We start from the raw sequence: 26,385 nt of genomic DNA, 5'->3' as shown, positions 1-26,385 counted from the left end.
ATGCCTTAAGCAAGAACTGTATTACCTAAACAAAAAATGCATTATAAAGAAAACCCTCCACTCAGATGACTTATTCCTGGGTATGCCCAGCTTCACAAGATGTCCCTCAACTGACAGGAAACTATTCTGGTTTTGCAAATGCTCACACTCTGTGACTGAGTGCTTATTTGCTGCCCAGGCTCCTGACTCTGCCCCTGAAGTCCTGCCTGGCAGCAAGGCTTGGGCACATCTGACAGACAAGACCTTGCACCGTTCTATTGGAATTAAACAGGAGGGAGATGGATGGGTTTGTAACAGATCAGGGTACAAAACCTTCATCTGGGGAGCATCCAACCTTTTCTGAACACTCAGAGGGGCTGACAGGCACCTTTCCTTCCACCTGAACCATCAGGAAGCAGTTACTGAATGTACTCTGGGCTGGGCTGGGCTGGCTGTGAGAGGGGAGGTACTCTCGTGACTGTGCCTGGCAGGCTAAATTCAGATTTACTAGGCCAAGGGATGCCAGAAGAAGCCAAATCCTCTAACCTTACACTAAGCACACTTACTGGGAAACAAAATCGTCTTAAAGTTGTCAGTACCATACGAACCTTGTAAGGATTTCAGATGTTGAAGCTTTTTTCCTTCATACTCTTCTGTGACTTTTCCTAATTGCTGGTAGTAGTTTTGCACCAGTCTACTGATATTATTGCTGGTCCCATATACACTTTCAACAGCAGATTCCACCAGTCTCTCCTGTATCACACAGTACAAGTCATAATTGATTTCCAAGCCCAAAAGTGTTTTGATCTGTTTAAAGAAACCCCAGACCTAATTTGGTATGTGCACACAAAACTGTGAATTTAAAATGTGGCTTTAAAAATGAGGCAGACTGAGATACTGAAAACCATGCAACATTTCAACATGAAAAATTGCAGCAAAACCTTTCTAATCAGCCTCATCTCCATCTGGGAAGAGGTCATTCCCCTATCCATTCAATCTCTACAGCCCATTTTAACAATCAAGCCAACTGCCAGCAAAGCAAGCTAATCTATGTGTAGCTCTGCTGTGACTTTCCATTACACAGAAAACCTAAATATTTACTTTGGAGAAAAATTATTAATCTATGATGCAAGTTTTAATTTTAATTTTATTTAATTATTTATCTTTTAATTAATATTAAGCTGCTAGAATGCAAACTATTAATTAGTCAAAAACCCTTTATCAATAGATAATAATCTCATTTTTTTCCTTCTTTTTGTTATTCTCTGCCATCAAGAGTTGTGACAATTTTTTTCCTGTACCTTTTACCTTTTTAAGTGTTTGACTTAAAACCTGTTTTGGCTGCTGCAGCAAATACTGTACTGCTACATAAATGCTAGCTTGCAAATACTTAGCAAATTATGCTCAGTTTCAACACAGGTCCTAAGGGTTTTCTGCTGATACTTCCAGGCATAGGTTAATGCATACATTAAATTGCTTTCTATGTGTGCAAGGTAGCCCTTGTTTTGTTTGGAAAACTGCTACTGACCATTTCCATACCTTGAAGTCCTGTTCATGATCTGAAATCTTTTTTTCAGCTTCCCCTCGGGCATACTGCAGCAGAGTCTGCCCAATCACCTGCTCCATGTGCTGCTGAAGAAACTGAAGAGCTTCTTGGATTTCTGTGACTAGCTGCTGGTGAAATTCTAAATTGATTTCTTGTGTTTCTTCCTCAAGCTTCTCCTCCTCTTCACGAATGTGGGACTCCTGGTAATCAGACAATAAGACAGCACTGCTATTTAAATATGTTAACAATTGTAGTCAGCTTCACTTTGAAATAAAGTCCTGCACCCATTCAGAATGTTACAGTTTTAGTAATTATAATAATATAATTTAGAGAGGAAGTTTTTACAGTCATTTAACACATTTGTCATTGCAAAAGAACCATAGCCTCTGTCATGATATGTACAGCTGTGGTATTTGCTGGGTCCCCAGTCTGACTCCATGTTCTCAGAAGGCTAATTTATTATTTTATAGTATTATATTATATAAAGGAAGCTATACTAAAATTAAACTAAAGAATAGAGAAAGGATCTTACAGAAGGCTTAACAAGATATTAATTAAAAACTTGTGACTGACTCCTCAGAGTCTGACACAGCTGGACCATGATTGGTCATTAAGTAAAAACAATTCACATGTTGGATAAACAATCTCCAAAGCACATTCCAAAGCAGCAAACACAGGAGAAGCAAAGGAGCTAATGTTGTTTTCATTTCTCTCTGAGGCTTCTCAGCTTCCCAGGAGAAAAATCTGGGCAAAGGGATTTTTCAGAAAATATGACACTGACATAGAGTAAAACTGCATCCTGTCCTATTAGTCACTCCTAAGTGATGTAATCCCCTGTATGTGAAAGATCCTGAGTCCAGTAAGGGACAATTGTGGATGCCTTGATAAACTGCATAGGGGCAAGGCAAGGACAGTTATGCACCAGGAATGCTTGCACAGTCTGTGTGGTCTACCTGAGAAAAACTTGGTTTGCTGGTACTTGGGAGTACCAATGGCCCTTGGGACAGGTCACAAAAGTGTGTAACAACACTTGAAAACCATTTGCACAACATCCTCTGCTGGTGAGTTCTAAAGCTTCTCCACATATTTATTGATTTTGAACCTGCCATCTGGTAACTTTGCTAGGTGCTCTCTTCTTTCATTAGAAATGTGAAAAATGGTTCTCTATTCACGTATTTGATGCCACCTTTAAAACCTATGACATTCCAGAAGGCACCTATTTTTTTAGGCTGAAGAGTTCAAGTCCTTTGAGGTCTCTGGACCATCCCTGCCTCCAGTTTTCTGCATGAAAAGTGCACACTTTTCATCTAAGCTCTATTTAGTGAACAGTAGTATCTGCTTACCAGCATGGTCTGTTCTGTCATCCTTAAGTGTAGTAGTCTGCCACAGATGGCCTTCTATTCTGTTGCTGATGTCTTTCTTATATTTATACAGTCAGTTAAGGCTAAATAACATTAAAATATTCTGGAAGATGTGATAGTACCTATTTGATGCCTTCTTGGAAATAAGAAATGCAAGTAGAAAAGGAACATTAATCTGTAGAAATATTCTTATTAATGCTTATTAATAGTCTTATTAATGTTCTGACATGTTATATTTATAGTTAAGACTTATGTTCTTGAGGTTTTTGAGGAAGTTGGAATGTCATTCAAATGTTTCTCATTTTTTTTAGAGACCCAATTTCATGTGATTATGCCCAAGCTAGGATTCATTAGTCATTCACATTCTGTATGAAATCAATAGATAGACATGACATTGTCCACCAGTATAAAACTGGCCCGAGTAAAAATTAAGTTTGGGCAAAACAACACAACATACCTAAAAATCTGGTTGAATATCTGTAAATTAACCTCTTCCTGACCTCCTTATAGATTGTTTTTAGTTTTGGAGGATGTTTGTAACATGTTTTTTCTCTCTTGACTTTTCCCAATTCCACACCTATGCTCTACTTTTTCAGCAGCAAGAATCCAGCAAGTGTATTTTTAGGCACTTCCTTGTGAGATGGGTTTTAGCTGGAATTTGGAAGAGGCTGTAATGGAGAGATGCCATAGGAACACTAATACCTGAGGCTATTTCACTTTCATTAGGGAAGGCAGTGATTGCATCAATTAACATCTCCATGTGAGCTAAGTGAGAGGGAGTAACAGAAAGCAAGAGGAATGCAGTGATATGCATTTGTATTTTATTATTTTATATTTTATTTTTTCTGAAGGTTAATGAGTCTTTCTGATTTTCAAACTTAAAAGAAACTGCTTCAGTTGACATTTTTCAAATATGAAAACAGCAGGACACAGATTTTCCTTATTGCTCTTCCATGTGGAGATTGAGGGTCTGTATGATGCAAACCAAAATTAGAGGGGTACAGAATTTTATCTCTCAGCTAATTACACAGAAACAGCATGGAGCACAGAGCTGCAAAGTGTTTGATGGGTTCAAGCCATATGTGCAGCAGCAGTGGGTTGGGCAGACCTATCACTGACACATGCTGGGATGGTTGTCTGAAGTTGAAATATGAAATGTGGTGTTGCTCTACATAAATATCCAATGCATATAGTTAAATAACCAACAACACTTAATAGATCAACGCTAAAAACCAGTCACAAACAGACGTGAAAGTGACCTATGGGAACATCATGTCTAAAAGTCCCTTAAACTTTGTTTTGTCTTCATGACCTGCAGGAGCCAGATAATTGGGGAGGATTGGGGATGGATGCTGATTTTCTTATGGACAGAGAGAGAGAAAAAAAAAGAAAAATTATGACAGTATAGAAGAACTTGATTTGTGTGGTAGGGGTAAGAATTTCTCCTAATGCTCCAGTAAAAACTTCTCAAGTGCATATTACAATCCCCAGCAGAATTAGTAGGAGGTTCTCTTACCCTGAAGCAGTAGCTTTGCAGAAATCCTTTATATATTTTGGCAATATGGCATCCCTCTTGCATTAGTATTTTCATATAAATAAATTGCTAAATGAGCTTGCTAGGCCACTCAATAAAGTATAAGGGATTAAAATGTCTGCCCAAACTGCAACAGACATACTCAGGGACATCCTATATCAGCAATGTGCACATTTTTGGCAGAGAATATTTTTCTTTATCCATGGAGCTTGAAATTTTTTTTGTTGTTGTTTTTGGTTTTTGCTTTTTTTTTTTTTGTAGTTTAGGTCTGCAATAGCCAAATATCACAGCATATGAGACTTCTGGAGATAACCCACCTGGGCACTGTACCTACCACTGCCTTCTGCAACTGCCACTGGTCCTCATCTTGGCACAGGGAGGATCCCTTCTGCAGGATGTGCTGCTCTCTCAGCTCCTGAAGCGAGCTCTTCTTTCTGGCCAGCCGCATGCGCGCCAGGGCTGCCAGTCCAGCTCTCCGCAAGGTGAACCTGCTGAGCACTGAGCACAGCAGAAGTTGGTGCTTTTGCAAGATGTAGCTAATAGACCTGTAAAAGGACCATTAAAAATGCATCAGTGAAGCTGCTTGCACACCTGTGTTCAGCAAAGTCATTCCTTAAAAGTGAGAAGTTATTCCTCAGTCTGTGAAATGTCTTTTTGTACAAAGCATGCCTTGGAAGGCTGCTCAGGTGTAAAGAATGGGTACTGCTGTGTTACACTTCTAGTTCTGTCACACTGAAGTTAAATTAAAATGAAAACAGAAATAAAATAGCTAAATAACCATCTACACGTTGCTGGAACAAACACTTTATCTTGCAGAAAATGCAGCTACACTGTGACACAGGGAGTGGAGAGAGAGGCTGGTTCAAGACTAGAAACCACTCACAAGCACAGCAGATACAAAGCACACCAATGACAAATCACATAAACTATTTTTTCTAATTTCCAGGAGTCATGATATGTCTATTTTTTTAAATTTGCTTTTGATACCCTGACAAAAAATGAGACCAATTGCCTCTCTGTCTGAAGGTGCTAATAATCCCTCAACACTCCTTTCCCTAATGTAATGTACAAAGGTTTTTATCTGGGCATGCAACAGCGAAGTTTTACCCCAGTGCTATGGATGAAACTGTGCTTACTCATCACTGAGGCATCCTAGTCTGCTCACGACACCTTGAATTATCTTCTCTTGTTTCTCAGACAGGTGCTTTTGCATCACAGCAGACAGAGCATATTCTGTTATCCAGAGCTAAGCAGGGAAAAGAATTACAAATATAAGATACTCTGATTTCAGCAGTCACTACATTAAGAAACAACTCTTTATTTTGCTAGAAAAATCATCCCTTGCTTTCAAAAACAAATTCATGTTGAATTAAAATTATTCTACTATTTTTTCAATTATCAAAATCCTAAACAAAACTCACTGAAAAGAAAAGCTTTGCACTGGTTTGGATCAACCCTGAACTGTGTTTCCTACAGAGTTTTTGGTTTCAGCAACAGAGGAACAAGAAAAAAATAACAATATGGCACAAAATACTGCATTGACTCTTCTCAGCAGTAGACTTTTTATTTGTTTATTTCTTTTCACTAGTAGAGAATATAGTTTTTATTTTCACTGAACAAATACTGGTATCATCTTCCATCACACTTCTGTCACAGTAAACAGTGCTAATAATTGGAAATGGAGATTAAGTGATTAGGTAAGTATATGGACTGCAAGTTTACAGCTCCTTCACAGTGATATTTAGATTGAAGAATTTAATCTTTAAATGAATTTGGATAGATTTGCCATTAGACTGTAAACTTTTGGAGATACCGAGTTGTGATTCTGTTTAGTATGTTGCCAGTGTTTAAGGAATAGTAAGTCATAAGCTGCAATATTTGCAAGGCTCCAACTCTTACTGTAAGATGAAGAGTATAATTTAGGCTACTGACAGATGAATAAAAGTAGGTTACCTGCTGATGTATTCAGAGACCTAAATTAAATATAATACCCAGGATGCCTGATAATTTCACTTTGTGTTCCAGTGTCATTCAGAACATGAGGGACTAAATTTTCAATTATGGCAGACAGGCAGGTTTCACTAGATCACTATGTGACCACGTTCACAGGGGTCTTAGGATGAGGGAAGAGATGAGGATCTGACTCCATGTTTCAGAAGGCTTGATTTATTATTTTATGAATTATATTATATTAAAACTATACTAAAAGAATAGAAGAAAGGATTTCATCAGAAGGCTAGCTAAGAATAGAAAAAGAAAGAATGGTAACAAAAGCTTGTGTCTCGGACAGAGTCCAAGCCAGCTGGACTGTGATTGGCCATTAATTAGAAACAACCACATGAGACCAATCGCAGATCCACCTGTTGCATTCCACAGCAGCAGATAACCATTGTTTACATTTTGTTCCTGAGACCTCTCAGCTTCTCAGGAGAAAAAATCCTAAGGAAAGGATTTTTCATAAAACACGTCTGTGACATCAGTATGTCCAGCAAAGGATCAGATGTTGTCTTGGCTGCGGGGGGGGTGAAGCTTAGTGCAGTGTGGGCACATCCTAGTTGTTATTCTATCCCACCCACATCATACACGTGGGAGTGGTTTTGGGATAAAAATGAGCACACTCTTCAGAAGTGGGCACCATTTTGCCTCTCTTCAGAAGGAGGGCGTCAGCATCAGCCCCTGCAGATCCAGCCCCCACCGCACCCCTGCTCCCTCTCCTGTTTTCTCTGGAATGCAGCTCCAGGACTTGGTGCTGAAAGGACAGCGGCACCAGCGCTCATAACTACTGGATACATACCTGAGTATTACACACAGTATCAGCAAATTGTACAACTGATACATCTGGAACAGCTATTTGGGCATTTTTTTTTAACAGAGAGAGAGAGGCCAGTGGATCCTGATAATATTTTGTGTGTTTTCTGTATCTAAATATAACAACCATTTTATCTAGAAGTTCTGAGAGGTACTATTCAGTATAACAGCATAACAGCAGGGCTGAACTGACAGAGCCTGTGCAGAGGCTGCCACAGAGGAAGGACTGGTGGGATTGAACCCCAGAATAGCTGAGAGGAGCCCCACTGACATCAACTGAGCTGAGGCTGGGCCAACTGAGCTGAGCTGAGCTGAAAGGAGGTGGCAGAATGGCTGGAAAAGTGGCAGTGACCTGCAGGACCAGCACAGCGGGGCAGGAGAAACAGCGGCACAGACACCTGCGCAGAAGTGAGCCCAGCAGAGCAGCAGCACAGCTTGACTTGGGATTTATTTGTCACTGGCTTCCATTGCTTCAGGATGGGGTTGTGGGAAATATATGGGAGTTCCCTTGCCATCCTGCCTTTGTTCCTGATGGCCACATAGGTAGTGAGTGGGAATGGTCTCCATATCACCTTTGTCTAGGGAACCAAGTGGACACAACCTACAGGGAGCATCTGCCATCTGTTTGTTTTTTCCCAGTGGTGAACTCCTTTTTGCTGGGTAAAACACCTTCTCTTCTTGTACACCTTTGCTATTAATGTTGCTGTTGTTATTGTGAATTTCTTACTCCATGGCTTTGTGCTTTCAGTAAAGTGTTATCTCAACCCATACTCTCTGCTTTTGCCACTCCCTTACTGGAACAGGTAGGGGAGGGGGAGTGGTTCATTTGTAGTTTAGTTTCCATCTGGTGCTAAAGCCAACACAAATGTATAATTGCACAATTGTTAGTGTTAGAAATTAGGAGTGCTACTAGGCATCTCTGCTGGATATGAGTTTTTTCATTGGGAAGCAGTGATCTGTGCAGGAGAGAGGCTTTCTCTGTGAGCACAGAATGAGCTCCCCTGGGAAGTGCAGAGAACATCAGAAACTTTGTTTTGGCTTCAAAATAAAAATGTATTTCTTTCATGGCTAGTGCTTTCCCTGTGGAATACACAGTGACACAGCTAACTGACCTCTCTTCATGTAGAAAATCTCACCAAAACACATGTTCCTGAGCAGGATCCTGACAAGGATGGGAAAGCAGACAGTCAACAACAAGTGACAGATGGGAAGAGTGCAGCTGAGCATGAGAAGCACAGCCCCAAAGACAGCATGGCACTGGAGACCCACCAGGCTGCTCTTGGCAAGAGCCTCAAACATACCTGTGCAGCCAGATCTCAACTGATCTGAGGCTAGGTGAGTCTGATAATAACAGAGCACAGCTGAGCACACTGTCTTCTCTGAATGCATGCTGCAAGCATCAAATTAAGGTCTATCAGGTCTTCAGGTATCATCATGACAGATGACAAAGATGTGCTTGAAGTAATAATTGTTACCAGCATTTCCCTTTAGCAGCTCTGTGGATTTAGCTCCTAGGGTTTCACACTTCTCTGCACATGCCTTGTAGATCCATCACATTGTGTACTTCAATGTCTCTTTCAGCAGTTCAAAGAAAGTCTGAAAACGACCTTTTACTTTCCAGAAGTAATTTTATTTCCAATGAGAGGCTGGCTGTGGTTCAGCTGTGGGTTTCCATCATTTCTGGAGACCTGATTGCTTTACTTTACTGACCTTTACTGAGAAGTTGCTCTTGAAGGGCAAGTGAAACAGCATGAGGGTATATATTACCAAGAGACAGAACACCTTCAGGAGATGATACCTGAATTGCAGTTGGAATGGTAAATGATATAATATTGCAGCCAAGGACCCAAAATATAGCAGCTCATTTGCTATCAGTATATCCTATCCAAAAGTATATCCTATCCCTGTCAGTGATAACAATGCCAGTGCTTCTTGTAGTTGTTCTTTACTTCTGTTTATGGAGAAACAGCTTAGCTCTGTACTAGTGAGGAGTTCCTTATAAAGAATGAGTCCCTTTTCCATTTAGACTGCATTTGAGGTAGTCCATATATAGAATTTATAAAATAATTCTGCACCTCCCTGCGACCAATGGGAAACTGAGAATACAGCAGAAATTGCTCCAGCACACAGTTATTAAACTGAACACTAACAGTGCCTCAGTCATGTTAGTAAGAGAACAAGAGGAAAGGAGGGGGAATCATTACACATTTATGATGAAAGGATAAATAAGGAAGATTGAGAATTAGACCAAATACTAAACCAGTGTTTCATCTCAAAAAGGCCATTAGGAAGATGATTAAGATAGAAAGGATCAGCTGGAATAAACAGGAACATGTTTAATTGGAAAGAACACCTAGGCAGCTCACTGGGATGGGCTAGCAGAGCTGGGTATTTTCCACCTCCAAAATACAGGAACACCTCACACAGAGAGGCAGAAACGTGACAGCAAAGATTCTCTGGGAATGTTAAGGCTGCTGGCATGTGGTTGAAAACCAGCAAAACAGAAACTTTTTCAAAACTTCTACAGGCCAGGTGGCAAGGTCAGGCTTTGTGCTTGCACCCATACTCCATGCTGGGTCAAGTCACCAGGCGCGTCTCCAAGCTTTGCTGCTCTTGGGAACAGCCTCACTTTGCTCAGAGATGGAGGGGACAAACTCATGCTGCTGCACAAACTTAGTGGCTCAGGTTCTCTGATCCCTGTATTCAACCAGTAAAACCAGTGACAAAAGTATAGTAAATGAGGGAGTAAAGCTCTAAGGAATGTCTGGCTTCTTGAAGCATTATTCCAATCGCTATGAAAAAATTAACCAGAGAAAGTGATAAAATGCCCACCCTGTCAAAACTGGTAAGCAGGGGCCAGTTCAGCTTTCTGAGTAACAAGCAAGGATGTGGGAATGGATGGAAATCTCATCCCATTTTTATTCTGTAGTCTCCAAATATTTTGCTTCTTGGTCACAGGTCCATTACAAGATCTTCTGAAGCACGGCTGAGTTAAGTATTACTCTTGGGCAATAAAGGTGAGGAATATGCCTCTCCTTTCTGTTTTGACACCTTTAGCACAGACTATTCAGGGAATGAAAGCAAAGTGATTTCCCTGTCTCGGCCTGTAGATGGGGTGCGATGCACACTGACAGCCAAGCGAGTCTCAGCCCGGTGCAGGAGGCTGCTCCCTGGAACTGCTCTCTGCAGAAATCATGAATTAGGGACTATGTGGGAAAATGCTCAAAATTTATTTTCATTAGTCATTTATTCCCATTTGCCTCACTCATATCCTCAAGCCTACAAGGCAAAGTTATATATGAAACTGATTTTTTTTCTTTTCAGTTGTAAAAGTGTTTCTTTTCACCCAAAGGACATCACATTCCAGACATGTATAAATGCTAGGAAAGATCATCTAAAAAAAGGTAGTTCAAGTAAAAGGGAAAAATGTCTTTTAGAGTCACTTTGAAAAGCACACATAAATTCCCTGGTGAAAAGTCTTCTGGTGTTGGCTTCCCAAGCCTGTAAAGCAGGTGACTGTAACTCCCAGCATGCCACATTTATCAAGAGGCAAATGAAAGACATATCTCCTGCTGCAAAATGCCTGACAACTTAAAAGGCCTGACAATATGACTGTGGATTTATGGATCTTTTGTCAAACCCAGAATTCTAACATCTATGGGCTCTCCCAAATGACATAATCATCTGGCAAAGTGTCCAATATCTCTTCTTAAGGTGGAAACCGAGTGTTCCTTTTTGTAGGATGCAAGTGTCAGCTTATTGCTTAAATGTTCATGCTGCTGTTTTATAGTAGGAAAGGGACAAGAAATGCACATTGCATTTGAACACAATATAATGCATTGTTATGTTTTTCAGACTCATGAAAATTTGCCAGCCTAGCTTTGGTGGAATAGCCATGTCCCTGCATGCTCTCTTTGGAGATAAAGCAGATTTTTTTCCAGTTCAAATCCTTTCCAAAAAGCATTAAGTTAAAAAAAGGTACTTAGGCTCCTGCACAGAATATTGTCTTGAGGAATCATAAGATGAATTTCTCACTATGAGAAACTCTTATCTCTTCTTGGAATTTATCCTGCAGAATCACTTGTCCTTAGGACAGCTTTGTCTGCCATTCAGGAAATTTTTGTATTGAATAAAGCCCAGCTGCAGTGCTGATGACTCAGAGACCAATAGGAGAGTTCTGTCACTGCTAAGTTAATTCCTCTATAGCTCTATATCTCAGTAATTACTGTCAATGATGTCAGCAAACCCTTTATTATTTTATTTTAAATTTTTTTCCCAGCTAGGAAGTCATCTGCTTTACATTATGCATGCTAGGATACACAAAGTGAGAGAAAGTCAATTTAATAATTTAAATAAGCTATGCTTGGGCATGACCAGAACACCTGAATTCACATACAATGAATCCACCACACAGTGCTGCCCAAAGACCTATTATCTAGCAGCTGAGTGCTGGAGATGAACTAATCCTTCAAATCCTTTGAGAAAAATTCCCAGGGTATGGTTTCTCCACTCAACAGTGTGCCCAGTGATAGCAACAGAGGAATGTACAAACAGCATCTTTGGACCAAAACGTCAGACTTGAGATGTTTCCCCTCTGTGGAGAATCTCTTGTTTGTTAAACACATCCCCTCCAGCCCTGAACCATGGCTGGGGTTCAATGGGACAGTGGAAGGCACACAGCAGAGGTGCCCTAATGTGCTCTCTGACACGACATTATTCACAAGTTGCACACCAAACCTCCTGTTTCTCTGTGTTTTTCTGGGACACTGAATCCACCACATTGCTGAGGGCTCTGTGTGCTACAAGATGTGCTCGTAGTTCACCTACCAGGCCAGGCTGCTCAGGCCATGTGCATACAAGGACAGGCAATTTGTGCGCCCTTGATGAATGTGAAAATCAACAGCAAGGTTTAAACTTGACAAGTCAGGTATTCTAATCTAATCCTTGATAAAAAGGGGCAAAATAATTTAAAAAAAGATTGAGGTCAGGCATTGTTTCATTAATCACTGAAGGTACAGGTATGCCAAAATCAAAGAGTAAATGCCAGCCAACAGGCCTGGAAAATACAAATGTAACTGAGCATGTGAGCAGACCCACTGGCATCCGTGCTTGGTCCCAAGCACAATTTAGTTTAGTTTGTTATATAGCCCTGTGACACCAAACCAGCAAAACAGAATTGTTTTTCAAAACAGGTCAGTTACAATAATGGAAATATAAAAAGATCAGCGAGGTGCAAGTTGCATAACTCCAGATTAAGGAAAATATAAAAGAAAAAATGAAAATGTCTCAATGTTTTCAATGAAAAATTTTACTTTTGTATTGCCAGTGGTGTTCTAAACCCACTGGTTAGCAAACAACCCTACCAGATTTAGTAGGGAGCCCACAGTTTCCTGAATAACAGTGTTTTACAGCAGAATCCTAAATGTGAGTGGGTGAAAAAGTTGAACACCTTAATGCAGTTTGCAATAATTAGGGACTTGCTCAGTATCTCATTAACAATGTACTGGATTGTCTAAGCACTTTGGAGAATGAGGGCAAGGGAAAATATGATTCTGCCAGTGTTAAAGAAATCTGCCAACCTTTTATTTAAGAAGCTCCAATTACTCTGTATGTTGCAGCACACAACATTTAGGAAAGGACACACTTTTGAATAGAGAAGGTCTTTCTTTGACAAAGCTGTGTTAGAAGCAGTATTGACAGAGACAAAGCACTGCATGAATAACCTGAAGGCATATTTGAGCCCCAGTCTGATGCTAAAGACAGGTGTCTCAGCATTACTCTTGTTTTCTCCTCTGATGTCAATGCCCCCTATGGTGGGCACACACACAGAGCAGGAAAGCTGGGTGTGTGTTTTGCCACCTTTGCAGAGTAGAGTAAGTTTATAAAAGTATGTATCATATGTTTCCAGTTATTACAGTATTAATACATAAAAATTAGTAAGAAATATTTATCATTGCAAGGCTTCCTTGCCTGTAAACTGTATTTATATGTACCCTCTCCAAACAGACCCAGTGAAGGTTTTTTTGAAGTGTTTCTGTAGATGCCAAGAGCTGAGGACATCAGAGAGCAGCCTTGCCAGAAACTGTTTATGTGCTGACAAAGCTGTCAAACACTGTGGACAGATGTTCAGTAATTACTCTCTGACTCCTCTATGCAAGCCTACATGCACAGAATACATATTCACTCCATGCAGCAGATAAAACTGCTCCTCCTCAGCCTAGAGTTGTGTCTGGACCAGGCTATATAATTATACACTAAACACTTCCACAGATAAATATCTTGATCATTTTTTCCTGTATACCATTTTTAGGACACTGAGATCTCAAAGCATAACATGGATCTTACTTCTTTTTCTTGCAGTAGCTGCTCCTGGAAAAGCTTCCAGCGTCTCTGGCGGTGGCTCTCCCATTTCTCCAGCTGAGGGACCAAATTCTCCTGCCACTCCTCCTTCAGAAGCTCACATTCTCTCACAGAGAGGCTGGTCACCACAGGCAGGGTCTGAAGAAACAGCTCTGTCACCAACTCTGCTAAAGCATGGGAAGCCTTAGAGTACAGCTCCTGACAGAGGCACAGAGAGGACAGAGAGAAACAGGTGACAAAGTGAACCTTGGAGCTCTTCCCCTGCATGTTCCACAATTGATGCCAGTGAGGGAACCATGTGAATACACTGGGCTGGTGTCCAAATCCTAGAGCTAAAATCCAATGCCTCTAAGGCTTGAGTTAAAAGGACCAGGCTTTGTAGATGGAACAACAAAATGTTTTGGTTCAAGCTACACAAGGCATTTAAAATGCAACAGTGGCAAGAGCACATGAGACCCTGCACCCTAACTGCTGCTCACATGTGACTGCAGTAGAAAAGAATATCTTGTTTTACTGGCTATGGTGGTGTGTTATAAAAACACCTATTTTGAAAGTGGCTGTGGAAACAATCTGGTGTAGCACAAAACCTTGTAGGCACCTTTTCTCAGGTGCTGGTATGAAATGAATGAAAAAAGAGGGAAGAGTTAAAAAGGATGGTATGGCTTTTAGCTAGACAAAAGTGACATTAGTCATGTCAGTAGTCGGTACTTCAAAATATGACACTCTTCAATGCCTGAAGAACAGAATTAGTCAAATTCATCCTGACGCAGAATAGTTTCAAGCCTAGGAAAACCAACATCTTCTGGTGGTTTTAATGAAACTAGTCCCATATGAACAGTTTTAAGTTGTTGAGGCTGTTTCACTCACCAGAAGTGTTGGGGTGATTTGGTCAGATGGCATCCATGTTAAAAACTCAGCTCTAGTTTCACTGTCAAATACACAGTGGGGACAGGAGCTGTGCTGGCAAACTGGGTGCCATCTGAGATCATTTCTGGGCAGGAGTGAGGACAGGTAGCTTTCCCAGCTGAAAAGGGAACAAAACCACACTGGAAAGTCACATGGACACTGCTGTATTCCTGCAGGATGAAGAGCTATTTCTGTGTGAGTTCCTGATCCTACCCGTCCAAGAAGCTTTACTGCCTAGCTGGGCTTGCTTTGATTGCAAACCAATGTTAACCCTCTTGAAAACAAGAGGGTATTTCTTTCTTTCTTTCTTTTCTTTAAAATATTGATAATATTTTTAAAACTCTCTTAAGGCTTCCTGTTAAAAGAACAAGTCAGGTCTTCTAGATGATGCCTTCTTTTAAATACAGGTTGAATTACAACTTCTTAGATGATCAAAAAACAGAACCTCTCAACAGAAACACAGGGATATTTACCTAGATGTCAAATATGCTTGTCTGCAGCTCATAGACAACAGAAGTTCTAGTGGAATTTTTTTGGAGGGGAGGGCATATACTGCTATAATATATTGTTGTGTAAGAGCCCGTTCCAACTGCTAAATATTGAATTATAAAATACAAAATATTAAAAAATAATAATAAAAAAGTGCAAGGACAAGAAGTCATAAATAAAGACCAGAATTTAGGTTGAATATGAAATATAGTTCTGTGCCCCCATAATGATACATCTGGGGTTCATGTAATGTTTTCCCAGCACCTTTTTCTGTTCCATGTTTAGGCCTATAAATATCCTTTGAACTGATTGATTTCTGAAAAATATTTTAATATTTCTCATTTATTGTAAAATATACAAGCTGTGCACTGAGTACTAAATTATTATTTTCCTCCTATGATCCCTCTAGGATGCTAATCACCATATTAATTAGCTGTTTCACAAACAATAAATAGCTTAACAGCTCCCTGCAGTAACCTCTTCTTATGGATAAAACTGAGGCACAATACTAAAAAAGATGTTCACTACACCTTTGAAATGAGCTGTCTCAGCTCCTTCCACTCTCTTACCTGTTTAAAGAAGGCAGGATTCTCAGAATCCAGCTCCCACTGGCTTTCTTCAATCTCAAAGTATTATAAAGTTTTGCAAATTGGACTACAGCTTTTTGAAAATGATTGCTGGACGTTAGTATGAGAATTAGTAGTCAAAGACACAATATGTAACTTCTGATAATACTTTTCCCATTTCTAGTGGTTGCTCACAATCTAGACATGACAATATCATTAGGGGAACATTTGCTACACAGGTGCATCCTGTGCTGAAGGATTATTGCCCCTACTCCTTAATTATTACAGTTATAAGTTCCTGTTACAACAAGAGGCATGATTTATACCATCCTAATAATCTGTGTAGTTGTGGGCCTGGCTTAACTTGCCAAAAGCAATGCCAAATGGTTTACTTGAATTCTCTCTTCTGCTGTTATTTTAAAATCCAAGACTCCAAGTTCTCAGGTTTAACATAAACTCAAAGATACTGCACTTCTAATCTAAATATCCCATACAACATTTAAAGAATAATGGCTCTATCTCTGTAAACCATGTCTCCTCTGAGCTTTAGCAGCCTTTCAGGACATATTAATTCCCCTGCCTTTACTGGGTGTTCAGTGATATAAGAATTTCTATTGGGTCTGAAATAGTTCAGAAGGAGTCTAGAGGAGTCTGTGGCATTTCTACTGCAGTAGATCAAAAGATCTCAGGCAGGGTGTAAAGGAATTCTATTCTCAAACAATGGCAGCTAAATCCCTTTTGAACACATTTTGCTGTGGAACTGATAGCATTTCCCTGGCATGCTCACAGCCCTGTGTTATTATTTGCTATGAAATATTTTGCACAGAACAAAAATATGGTATTTTGTTCCTTGTTGTCAATGACATTTTGTTCTGCCTGTACCCCCTGCACCTTCAAAATTATACTGTATGCTTACCTTTGGCACTACCACAGTGGGGATGGTTACTGAAGAAAGATGTGATTAGGTCTTGTTCCCACAGAATTACTTATGTATATGACCTCATTAATGTGACAATCACATGGACATCAGAGCCCAGGCAGCCCTCGCATGCCAGACCTAAGAGGACAGCACGCTACACCCAGAGGCCACACCACAGGGACAAAACAGGGGCCATGCTGCTTCATGCAGCACTTAAAAAATGTCACAAAATGGCCTTTAAAAGTTTGGGAGGGGAAATACTATGTCTACATTTAGGAAAGATTGCAGATGTGGTTGAATTCTACCCAGTGACTCAAGCTAACAAAATAGTTCAAAACTATTTGTACTCTTAAGGAATGTACTTGATTTCAAACTGTAATAAAGTCTGTCTGTGAGCAGGGATGGCACACTATGTATTATAAAAGTTATTTTCCACAAGAAAGAAAAGGAAAATCAGTACTGCTTCCAGGATCTTATTTTTGGACTAGAGCCTCTACAAATATTTTTAAAAGCTTCCTGATATGCTATGTCTTGTTTTTAGAGTTTTGACTTGATGAAATTTATTCAAATTGATTCTATTAATAGAATAGCTGATTGCAGTATTGAATGAACCTGTTTGTAGTACCTGGCAATCAATCTCGAAGCTTTTCAAAAAATTCCCAGAGAAATACATCAAGCATAAAGAAATACCATGCGGTACACATGGAAATAAAATGGGCTTAGATTAAAATGCTGAGTGCATCTGAATTTCAAACAAGGCAGTAAATATACAATTTTGTCAAAAAACAGGGGAAATAAATAGCTTATCAGATTTCACTCAAAAAACAATATTAATTTTCCCTGTTAAACCTAAAAGATTAAAAGGTTCCTACATATAGATGAGTGAATAGTGAAATTGTGAAGCAGGAAAATGCTTTAGAAAGGCTGGTTGTGGTTTATTTTACATGCCAGCCACTGAAAAGTATCTATTATCTCAAAGAGGCAACTGCACAACTACTTGTTAACTTGTGATATAACATTTTACTGAAGGAATTAAGTATCTGATCAAAGCTGTGGAACACTGCTGCATGTGCCCCCAGAAGCTCAGTGGCTAGGACACTTGGTTAGGAGGTAAAAGATTCATCTCCCAAACCATATTGTATCTTACAAAGGACAGAGATTCGATCTTCAGATCATACATCCCATAAATACATGGAAAATTCTGGGACACTGGACACACACACCACTGGCCACTAGAAGATACTTCACATACACTCAGAAGATACACCACTCAAAACAGGGAAAAGCTGATTGCATGTACTTCCCTCTTCCATCTGAAGAATTCTGGAAAGTCAGTTGGAAAATGAAAACCCTGCCTGCTTTTAAGCATCCTAACATCAAAAAACCACAGTGACATTGAAGTCATCCTTAGCACAAGTTAATAAAAAAGCTCCACTGCTTGATTTCCACACATTTAAAATGGAGGTCTATTGAAATATCAGTCTTGCCCCCTCACTGGTCTTCGATTTACTCAGGAGGCAGTTTCAATCTTCTCTTTTGGTACTCCTTTTTTAGAAATATGCCTTTGTGGGTAAGGTTATGTCCCTCACGAGATCTAGCTATTAGCCAATTGTGAATCTATTTAGTGGTAAAATCCATTTTCTTATGCAGTAAAGCAAGAAGAAGACTTCAGAATGAAGGCTACTCCTATCAGACATCTTGACTGAAGCAACCAAAACAAATCTAATAGTGCCCAAATCCAGAATTAGAATGGGCTCCCATGGTTTGAGTTCACAGATTTAATCCATCAGATGATGCTGTATTTTTGGGGTAAGTTACAGGGCAAAAATTTCACAAGTGAGCTTTTGAGGTGGAGGTCTCTTGATAGGGATTTCCATCTGAGACAAACTGATTCCCCCTAAAAAGATGCCAGCTCTTGGTACCCAAAAATGCAGTCCAGCATCCCTAACCATATCTCATGGCTAACAAAATTCCGTAAGGAAAGTAATGAAAGAGCAAGTCCCTGAGAATCTCTACTTTTTATCTTGTCAAAAATATTTTTTCTCCCTTTTATTAACAGACAAAATCAAATATTTTTCCTCAAACTCACATTTATTTCTACCCATTCAAAAAATATCTACTGCCTTGCCCATTGTTAACACTCATGACTTAATAGCTTTTAGTCTAAATTTTTGTGCATTTTATTCCCATGTCAAGCCAAATGAAATAACATTCTGATGAATGGCTATCAGCAAAGGGGAATTATAAATGACAATAAATTGTACTTTTATGGTTTTGGAATTAAGGCAGAAGAAAAAGACCTATCTTACAATGTACTATGTAATTCCTAGCTGTTAATTGATTTCCTTTGTGCAATCTGCATGTCTGTTTTCTCAATAGGCAGAGAGTGGATGTGTGGTGTGTTATTGCTGCCATGTAATAGAAAATTACAGTGAAAACAGTACAAAATCTCTTGTATACAGGATAACTTTGCAGACCCTGGTCTGTGTCTAGAAATAGACACAGACTATTCACCTACAGCACACTCTCTTAATCCATTAGTGTGGCTCAAAAGTCCTACACTATCCTCCAAATATAACTCATTCATTCACTCAGGCATCAACAGATTCCATTGACCTTGGTTAACTCATTTTAATTGATTTATTCATGCGTACACAAAACAAACCTACTCAATTATTCTATGCAAACACACTCAGCTTCCAGATCATTGAATTTTTACATATTTATTCACCAATTTGGATAATTCTTCCACATACTGTAGCAGTACAGACTTCCCTAGTGCTAGAGGGTTATATAAATCTATCTTGATCTGTTTAAAGGGTGAAAAATGAAAAAATGGAAAAGGCATAGAAATTTGATAAGGGCTTAGAAGAGCACTGTGAGAACAAGCTAAGGATCTTCCACAAGGGAGTGGCACTTAGAGGTTAGTAACACCTTTTCTTCTGTCCTGAGAATACCCACTGGTTCCCCAGCCACATGGTTACCCCTTCCTTATATTTTAACATCACCTTTTTCATTGAGATCATGTTTCAGCTTCTCCATTTGAAAGGCAAATGACTGTCATAAGCCTCAGAGAGTGCAGATCCTCTGGAAAGGCAACATCAGGCTTTGCAGTGTTTGCACAAGTGCCTAAAACTTGCTGGTTCTACACAGGACCATGGTGCAAACCCAGTGGGGACAGAGGTGTGTATCACAGAGCTGACTGCTGCCATGTGAGGCTGGCTGGTACCCAAGCAATTGGAATTAGTTAATATCTGCTTGTTTAACTCTGCTTGAGCTGCTGCCACACAACTGCACTGGGGAGGATCCCAAATCTCTGTCATCTTCCCACTGCTGCCTTGCCTTTCCCAATAGCAGCAAAGCATCTTCCTATGACAAAACTGGAGCAAGTGAAGAGGCAAAGTCCTGCTGCCCAGGGAAAGATCTGTGCTTGTACAGGCTGCACTCCTGCTCTGGATGTGTGGGGGAGCAGAGAGAGAAGCAAAGGCATTGTGTTTGTGAGATGCACCTCCTTCCTTTAACAGCAAGTCCACTTTTGCTTTTGTGCCCCTGGTTATGGAAAACATGTAACCACTGCACTGTCCTCAGCTGTAGAAGTCAGCACAGCCCCATCTACCTTCAGGTGGACCACAGTACATGGAGTTTTTCATGTCTGGCACTGTTTGGGTCAAGTCATAGGAGAGCAGCTGTAATATGGAATATAATGGCCTAGAGCTTGGTGAACTGGCAGAGTTCAAGTTTGTGCAGTTCTCCTGGCAACCTGGCAATTCTAGAAAAACTTAATTCACCCAAACCAATTTTTTTTAGTGGGAAAGAAACCTTAGCTTGGTACTGGAAGAAATAGGATTTTCAGTCTACTTAATTCACCCAAACCAATTTTTTTTTAGTGGGAAAGTACTGGAAGAAATAGGATTTTCAGTCCTGTCTTAGTGTTACTAAAGCAGAGTACACAATAAAGGAAAGCAATATAATTTCACAAATGAGGAGGAACTGTGTAAGATAAAACAAAAAATCGTTTAGTCTCCAGACTTCACATGAATTGAGGAAGCAGATGGAGAAGTCAGTAACTATGGATCATGAACTGAGCACAGTAATATCAGCAAACATGTTGATTTTTCTTATATTACACAGCTTTGTACATTTAATCTACTCCGATTCACTGGCTTCATTTTTTTGAACATGAATTTGAAAAAGTGCATGTGGACTACTGCTAATTAAGATTGTATGGGTATATTAGCTGTATGTGATAGGAACCACAAGTTTCCAGAATATCCTGATCTGGTCATAATTAATCATGACAAGGATCCTGTTGAGCTGAAAGTGATTAGTTCCAGCCTAATTAAAGGTCACTACTGACTATGGTTTTGGGCTTCACCAGACAGATCATGTTATCATATTTTTTCTGCATAGACAGAAAATAATTAAAGATTATGCAAAAGCGTGAAGCACCTAAAGAAGTGTAAAAATTATTTATACCAAAGATCTGAACCTATTTCAGGAAACTAACTAGAATAAAAAAATTCTCTGTGAGAAATGAATGAAAAAATTGTCTTTGGAGATGTAGTGAAGTTCACTTGGAATAGTATCATCCAGTGACAGTGCAGAAGAGATAATTATGCCACATAAATGAAATCTCCCTCCTGTAGTAATGACATTGTATGCTCTCAACATTACTGCAGCCTTGTCAGCCACCTGGGCAGCATGTTTTGGCAGACCATGCAGGCATTTTCTGACTAATACGAGGTTAGGAAACATAGTGTTTTGGGAAGATAATGGAAAAGGCAACCTAATATGGAAGACTGTCCTGCTTCCATCTTCTGCTTTGTCAGCCTAGCTTTCTGGAGCTGTAACTCCTGGAGGTGATCCTTCCTGCAATTCCCCAGTCTTCCCCAAGGCCTGACACTGTAGTGGGGTGAAGCAATCTTCAAAATTAATTTAGCAAACGACATTTATCACTAGAAGTGGCACCTTGTAGAGATCAGCGACAGCCTCTGTGCTCTCACAGTCATCCTCCTCCTCCAGATCCCACTGTGCTTGCCTGTGTTTCTCCAGCAGCCCATGGTAAGCCTAAAAAGAAACACAGTAGGTATATTTAAATAGCTGAAAAGATTTTAATAGTTTCTTGTGCTCCTTCCCTTTTCTTCCTTGATGCTCTTCCCATGTATCACTACAACAGGAACTATTTACCTGGAACCATGGCTCAAAGGGAACTTGGTTTACCACCTTAATTTGAGCTTTTCCACTCTTGAGTATAAAATTTCCTAGGGTCAGCAATATGGGGTTAAATAATATGTAAATACTACTACAAAACATGTGAAATGATGTGACTTGAAACGTGCTTTCCAGTGTATGAATATCCCTACATCACAGCCATTACTATGAGTTGCAGAATAGTCATCTGAGACACCTGAGTTGCAGCTGTATCACACTGTACAGGGCTTTTGCACTGGGGTTGGTCACCATGTCCCATGGTGGTTCCTAAGAGGCTGATCTGTGAGGTGGTCCTGACTTGGTCCTTGGTCACAGTTTTAAGAGGGATGCAATTTTTTTCTTCAGGTAAAGACTGTGACTGTGAATGTGTAGGCAGGCTCATGGAAGATTATATTTCACAAAGACTACCTCAATCTATAGACTAATGAGTAGCATTATATATAAATATTCCAGATTTTGATTTAATCCGCCAAGAGCTCCCTATCACTCCCATGGAAAATATGGCTTTTTTCATCAGGTATGTCAATAGAGCTCTTCTAAAGAGGACCAAAGTGCCCATAAATGCTTCATTATTGTTGTAAAGGTAGACTTGAAAGCTCACACATGTCATGGACTCATACTTTATGACAGAAGTTGACAAATTAACTGCTATAACTTGTATTTCCACCGTAGGTAGGCAGAACCAGAATGGATTACTGTAACTGACACTTTATGGTTTGTGTTCTTCACTGATCATTCCTGTATTCTCTGCAGTAAAAGACAAAACTAAAAGACTCCTTTTCCAACAGAAATATAGATGAAGGAGAAAGAATGATATAGGAACTCTAACCTTTACAATATATCTCATTCTGTCTTATAAAAAAGATCAGATGTGCAGCAACTCAGTTGTTACCACCCTACTTGTGTTCAGAGCAATCTGATGTGAATGAAGTTTACTGCAAAATCCACCATCATAATTAGCAATCACTTAAAATTCAGCAGAGGTTAGTTACTGGCAAGGCTGCTACCATGGTGGTGTGAGCCCTTGATGAGGTGAAGGGGGAAAGGCAGAGGAAAGAAGTGTTTTTGATGGGTACAGCTCTGGGCTCATGGTGAGGCTTTGCAATCAACTCCTTTACAGTTGGGCTGGCTGTGAAATTATGAAACAAACACGAAATAGCTCCTCAGTGCCAAGTGGATTGTTCTCACAAAATAATTACTAAACTATTTAAGTTATTTTTAACTATTTAAGTCAAACCATGGGAACTGCAGGTACAAATTTTTCTTATTCTTTGAAGAGTTTCTGCACTTAAGACCCCTATCTGTTCTGGGACAAAAGACTTTCCCACTGTGCAGCAGAAGGGCTTACATTTCTGACTTTCATAATTTGTACACAAGCATTTCATAATCCTAAGACTCAGCTGTGTTCTGTCCTGCAGCATGAAGTGCAAGTTGCCCCTCCCTTCTCAGCCTGTCAGAAAGCTGTTGAGTAGGCTTAGTTAAACTCTAGACTAATGATCTGCTCATCAGGTGTACAGAACAGAGCATCTCTTGCACAAAGCTGTGTGGCTCTACCTTTGTAGGGAAGGGGTCTTACAGCAAAATTTTTAACCTTTGTTCAACGAATCTGGGATGTGTCCAAGAGTGTCCAATGATGTCTAAAGGGAAATACATTCACAAGTGCACACTGGCTACAAAAATGTGTCACAAGTTTGGCTTTAAGAAAAGCCAAAGGTGTAAAAAATGCTGTACTTGTTTTGGAGTGAAGTGTTTCCAGGCAGGTGTGCATACAGAAATAGTAACTGCTTTATCCAAGTCATACAATATAATTAAAGAATATGGCCCCACAGTGCAAAATTGCAGTGTTAAGACCAATAAATTCTGATAGATTGCTGCAGTTGGAATCTGGGTCTTCTCATACAATAATTTTATCTAAGTTATTAGATTTCATCAAAAGTTTAATGCTGCTGGATGTAACCACTTTCACCTTAAATTATTTATTTTCATGAAAATTGAGTATTGATTTTTTTTAATTGTTAATAACTTGGGTTTGCAGTTCTCAGCAGTTACTCGAATTCTGCAGCTCTCAGCATTTACAGCTAAGAACTCTGATTTTGTATATTCATTTGGAACAATAACAACAAATCTCTATAGAAAATATGAACACAAAAACATTACACTGGCCATTGTATACCATATTAAATTATCAACTGCAAACCTTCTCTAAGGCAAACTGCCAGAGATCATAATTAGTTTTTCCTCTACTTCTCTGAAATTTGGTAAATCTTTTGAGCCTCAGTAACCCCACTCATAGAAAAGCAATTAGATCAGTGCAGACTGTTTCCTTCTGTAATGCAGGCTGGATACTTTCCTCCAGGTATTTCCTATCTTGAAGCAAACACACAGTACCTAAGCAAAAGATGTTTTCTACCAAACATTAATTTTGCATTAACCCCATTGGCATTCTCTTCCAATGCAACACCACCAACACTGCAGGAACAGCCTTGGCAACAGGGGCTCTGACCCTGTCCACCTGTGCTACCACACAGGATTCTCACAAGGACCCAGAATTCCCAATTTTATGGAACTGGGAGAAATCTGCAATACATTTGGCTTTAAAAACTAATAGAACGGGGAAAATAAGCTTTTACTTGTTCACCTTGAGAAAATTATGAACATCTTCAGTAAGAAAAGTTTTGCTAAGGAGACTCCTTTGTTCAGCTTCCCGTCTGCGTTTGAACTCTTCCTTCTTCTTGGCATGGCACTCCAGCCGCTTCCAGATCAGCTCTTTACTTTGTTGCATGCACTCTGGAACATCAACCACAAACAATTAGGCACCACAACTCCACAGGGAGAAAGCAGCATCTGCTGCTGTCACACAAGATAAACTCATGGAGATCTGTTAGTGAGTGAAATAGGCAAGTAATCACCATGCAGGATTTGAAATTTGCTTCTTACCCTGATGGCCTTTTTAGCTGTGAACTTCTAAATTGTTACATGGCACTTAAATCTATCAGGTTTTTGGACTGCTACCATCCTGCACCCTCCCTTTCACTGGTGCTGCTGTTTATGCAAAGGCAGAGTGTTAGTCCAAGAAACAGATTGCCTCATGCAGCACCCCAAACCTCCCGCTCCAGCTTCAGGAAGGTCAGTAAGTGTCTCATTACCTAATTGAAGATATGCAAATGCTGCTGCAAGGACAGGGGCAGTAACATATGGTGGGGAGAAAAGGTCTAAAGCAGTGCTAGTTCAGATTAGTTTGAACTGGCATGCAGCCCATACACAACAGACTTCTAAAGCGACTCATCCAAGAACCTGCAGTAAAAGTTGTCAAGGTCCCTCCAATTTCGTGCTACTAATGGGAACTATTTGGGACTAAATTCCTCCCCACTTCTTTCCCCCTGCAGCTCCAAGTGATATATAAATTAACGAGGCTATTTGCATCCTGGGCTGCTGAGTGCAATCACTGCTTTAAATGTCCTGCCACTTCATGTCTCATTGCCTGTCCACCTAAGAAAAATTTTACTAATTTCCCCCAGTTACCGTGCCCCAGAGCAGTACTTCACTCCTGACACAAGCAGCTAAAGGGGGATGCAAAAGAACAGTTACCTGTGGCTGCTGTTCTGCCACTACACCAAGCTGCTTTAACTACAGAAATTATTTTGTAGAGAAACAAAAGGAGCACAGTACTGCAGTACCAAGAATGTTATTTATTCTCCATGCTAATTTATTGTGTTTATCCACAGGCTGATGATGCACTGACAGAACACTTGAAGGTGCACCAAAAGTACAGGAAAGCCTGTAATGAAAATATCACTTAAATAAATGTAGCAGTGTTTTACTTTTAAACACTATTGATTCTTTAATACTTCCTTATTTTGTACCCTAGGAGCACAGTCTTGCTGGCTTTGTGCTCTGTTTTTGAATTATAGGTACAGTTTAACTTTTGTATTTAAAAGCTGGTAAGAAAGGTCAACATAAGGCTCTATTGGAATAAATGCTGCACTCCAGATAATTTTTTTAAAAGCACATTTAATTTCCATCTAAAACCAGGAGGTTGATAATGTTCTTCTGCACAGGACGTACCAACTATAATATATAGCTATATATAACTATAAAAGCCTACTTTGCATAAAATAAAGCCTTGACAGAGGTATTTTTGCTTAGGAACAAGTGAAAATTGACAAAAAGAAGGAAAAATCACCCAGCGACAACCATTTATGCTTAAAGAATGTTAGTGGCTGAACCTATGTGAAAACGATGAACTAGGCATAGATAGTTTTAGAAAACAACATCTGTGAAAGAAACTGTATCACAATATACATGTATTTGTGAATGTCAGCAAACTGTTCACACAGCTGGATGTTTTGAAAGAGGATCAAGTCTGCAGCACTTTCTGTGATGAAATAATTGGCTCAGCAGATGACAGGACAGTGGTGGATATTGGCTACCCTGACTTCAGGCAGGTTTTCAATGCAGTCTCCTGACAGAGCCTCATAGAGAAGAGGATGGATGAGCAGTGAGATAGACTGAAAACTTGCTCAAAGTCCACCTGGAAGCCAGCACCTAGTGGTGTACCCCAGGGCTCAATACTGAGTGCAATTCTGCTCAGTAGCTTCATTAATAACCTGGAGCAGAGTGCAAATTTAGCAAGTCTGCAGAAGTCACAAAAAATGAGAGGAATAGCTGATCCACCACACATGCTTCTACTTCCATCCATAGGGCAC

General features: G+C 39.8%; 1 protein-coding gene across 1 annotated transcript in view; it reads right to left on the bottom strand.

The window, feature by feature from the left end:
- The window catches only part of EVC (EvC ciliary complex subunit 1), a 50,511-nt gene that overhangs the window by 6,127 nt on the left and 17,999 nt on the right, over nucleotides 1–26,385 (bottom strand). Inside the window, exons 11-17 of the mRNA XM_014309943.2 lie at nucleotides 24,318–24,466; nucleotides 21,437–21,535; nucleotides 13,574–13,786; nucleotides 5,557–5,666; nucleotides 4,755–4,965; nucleotides 1,519–1,725; nucleotides 588–732 (exon numbers count right to left, since the gene is read on the bottom strand). Of these exons, the coding sequence (XP_014165418.2) occupies nucleotides 588–732; nucleotides 1,519–1,725; nucleotides 4,755–4,965; nucleotides 5,557–5,666; nucleotides 13,574–13,786; nucleotides 21,437–21,535; nucleotides 24,318–24,466 (1,134 nt within the window). The remainder of the gene's footprint in view (nucleotides 1–587; nucleotides 733–1,518; nucleotides 1,726–4,754; nucleotides 4,966–5,556; nucleotides 5,667–13,573; nucleotides 13,787–21,436; nucleotides 21,536–24,317; nucleotides 24,467–26,385) is intronic.

This window comes from Geospiza fortis, unplaced genomic scaffold (assembly GCF_000277835.1).
Source record: "Geospiza fortis unplaced genomic scaffold, GeoFor_1.0 scaffold666, whole genome shotgun sequence".
Classification (NCBI taxonomy): Eukaryota; Metazoa; Chordata; class Aves; order Passeriformes; family Thraupidae; genus Geospiza; species Geospiza fortis.
The sequence above is the reverse complement of the archived record's forward strand: the minus strand, read 5'-3'. Positions and strand labels throughout refer to the sequence as shown.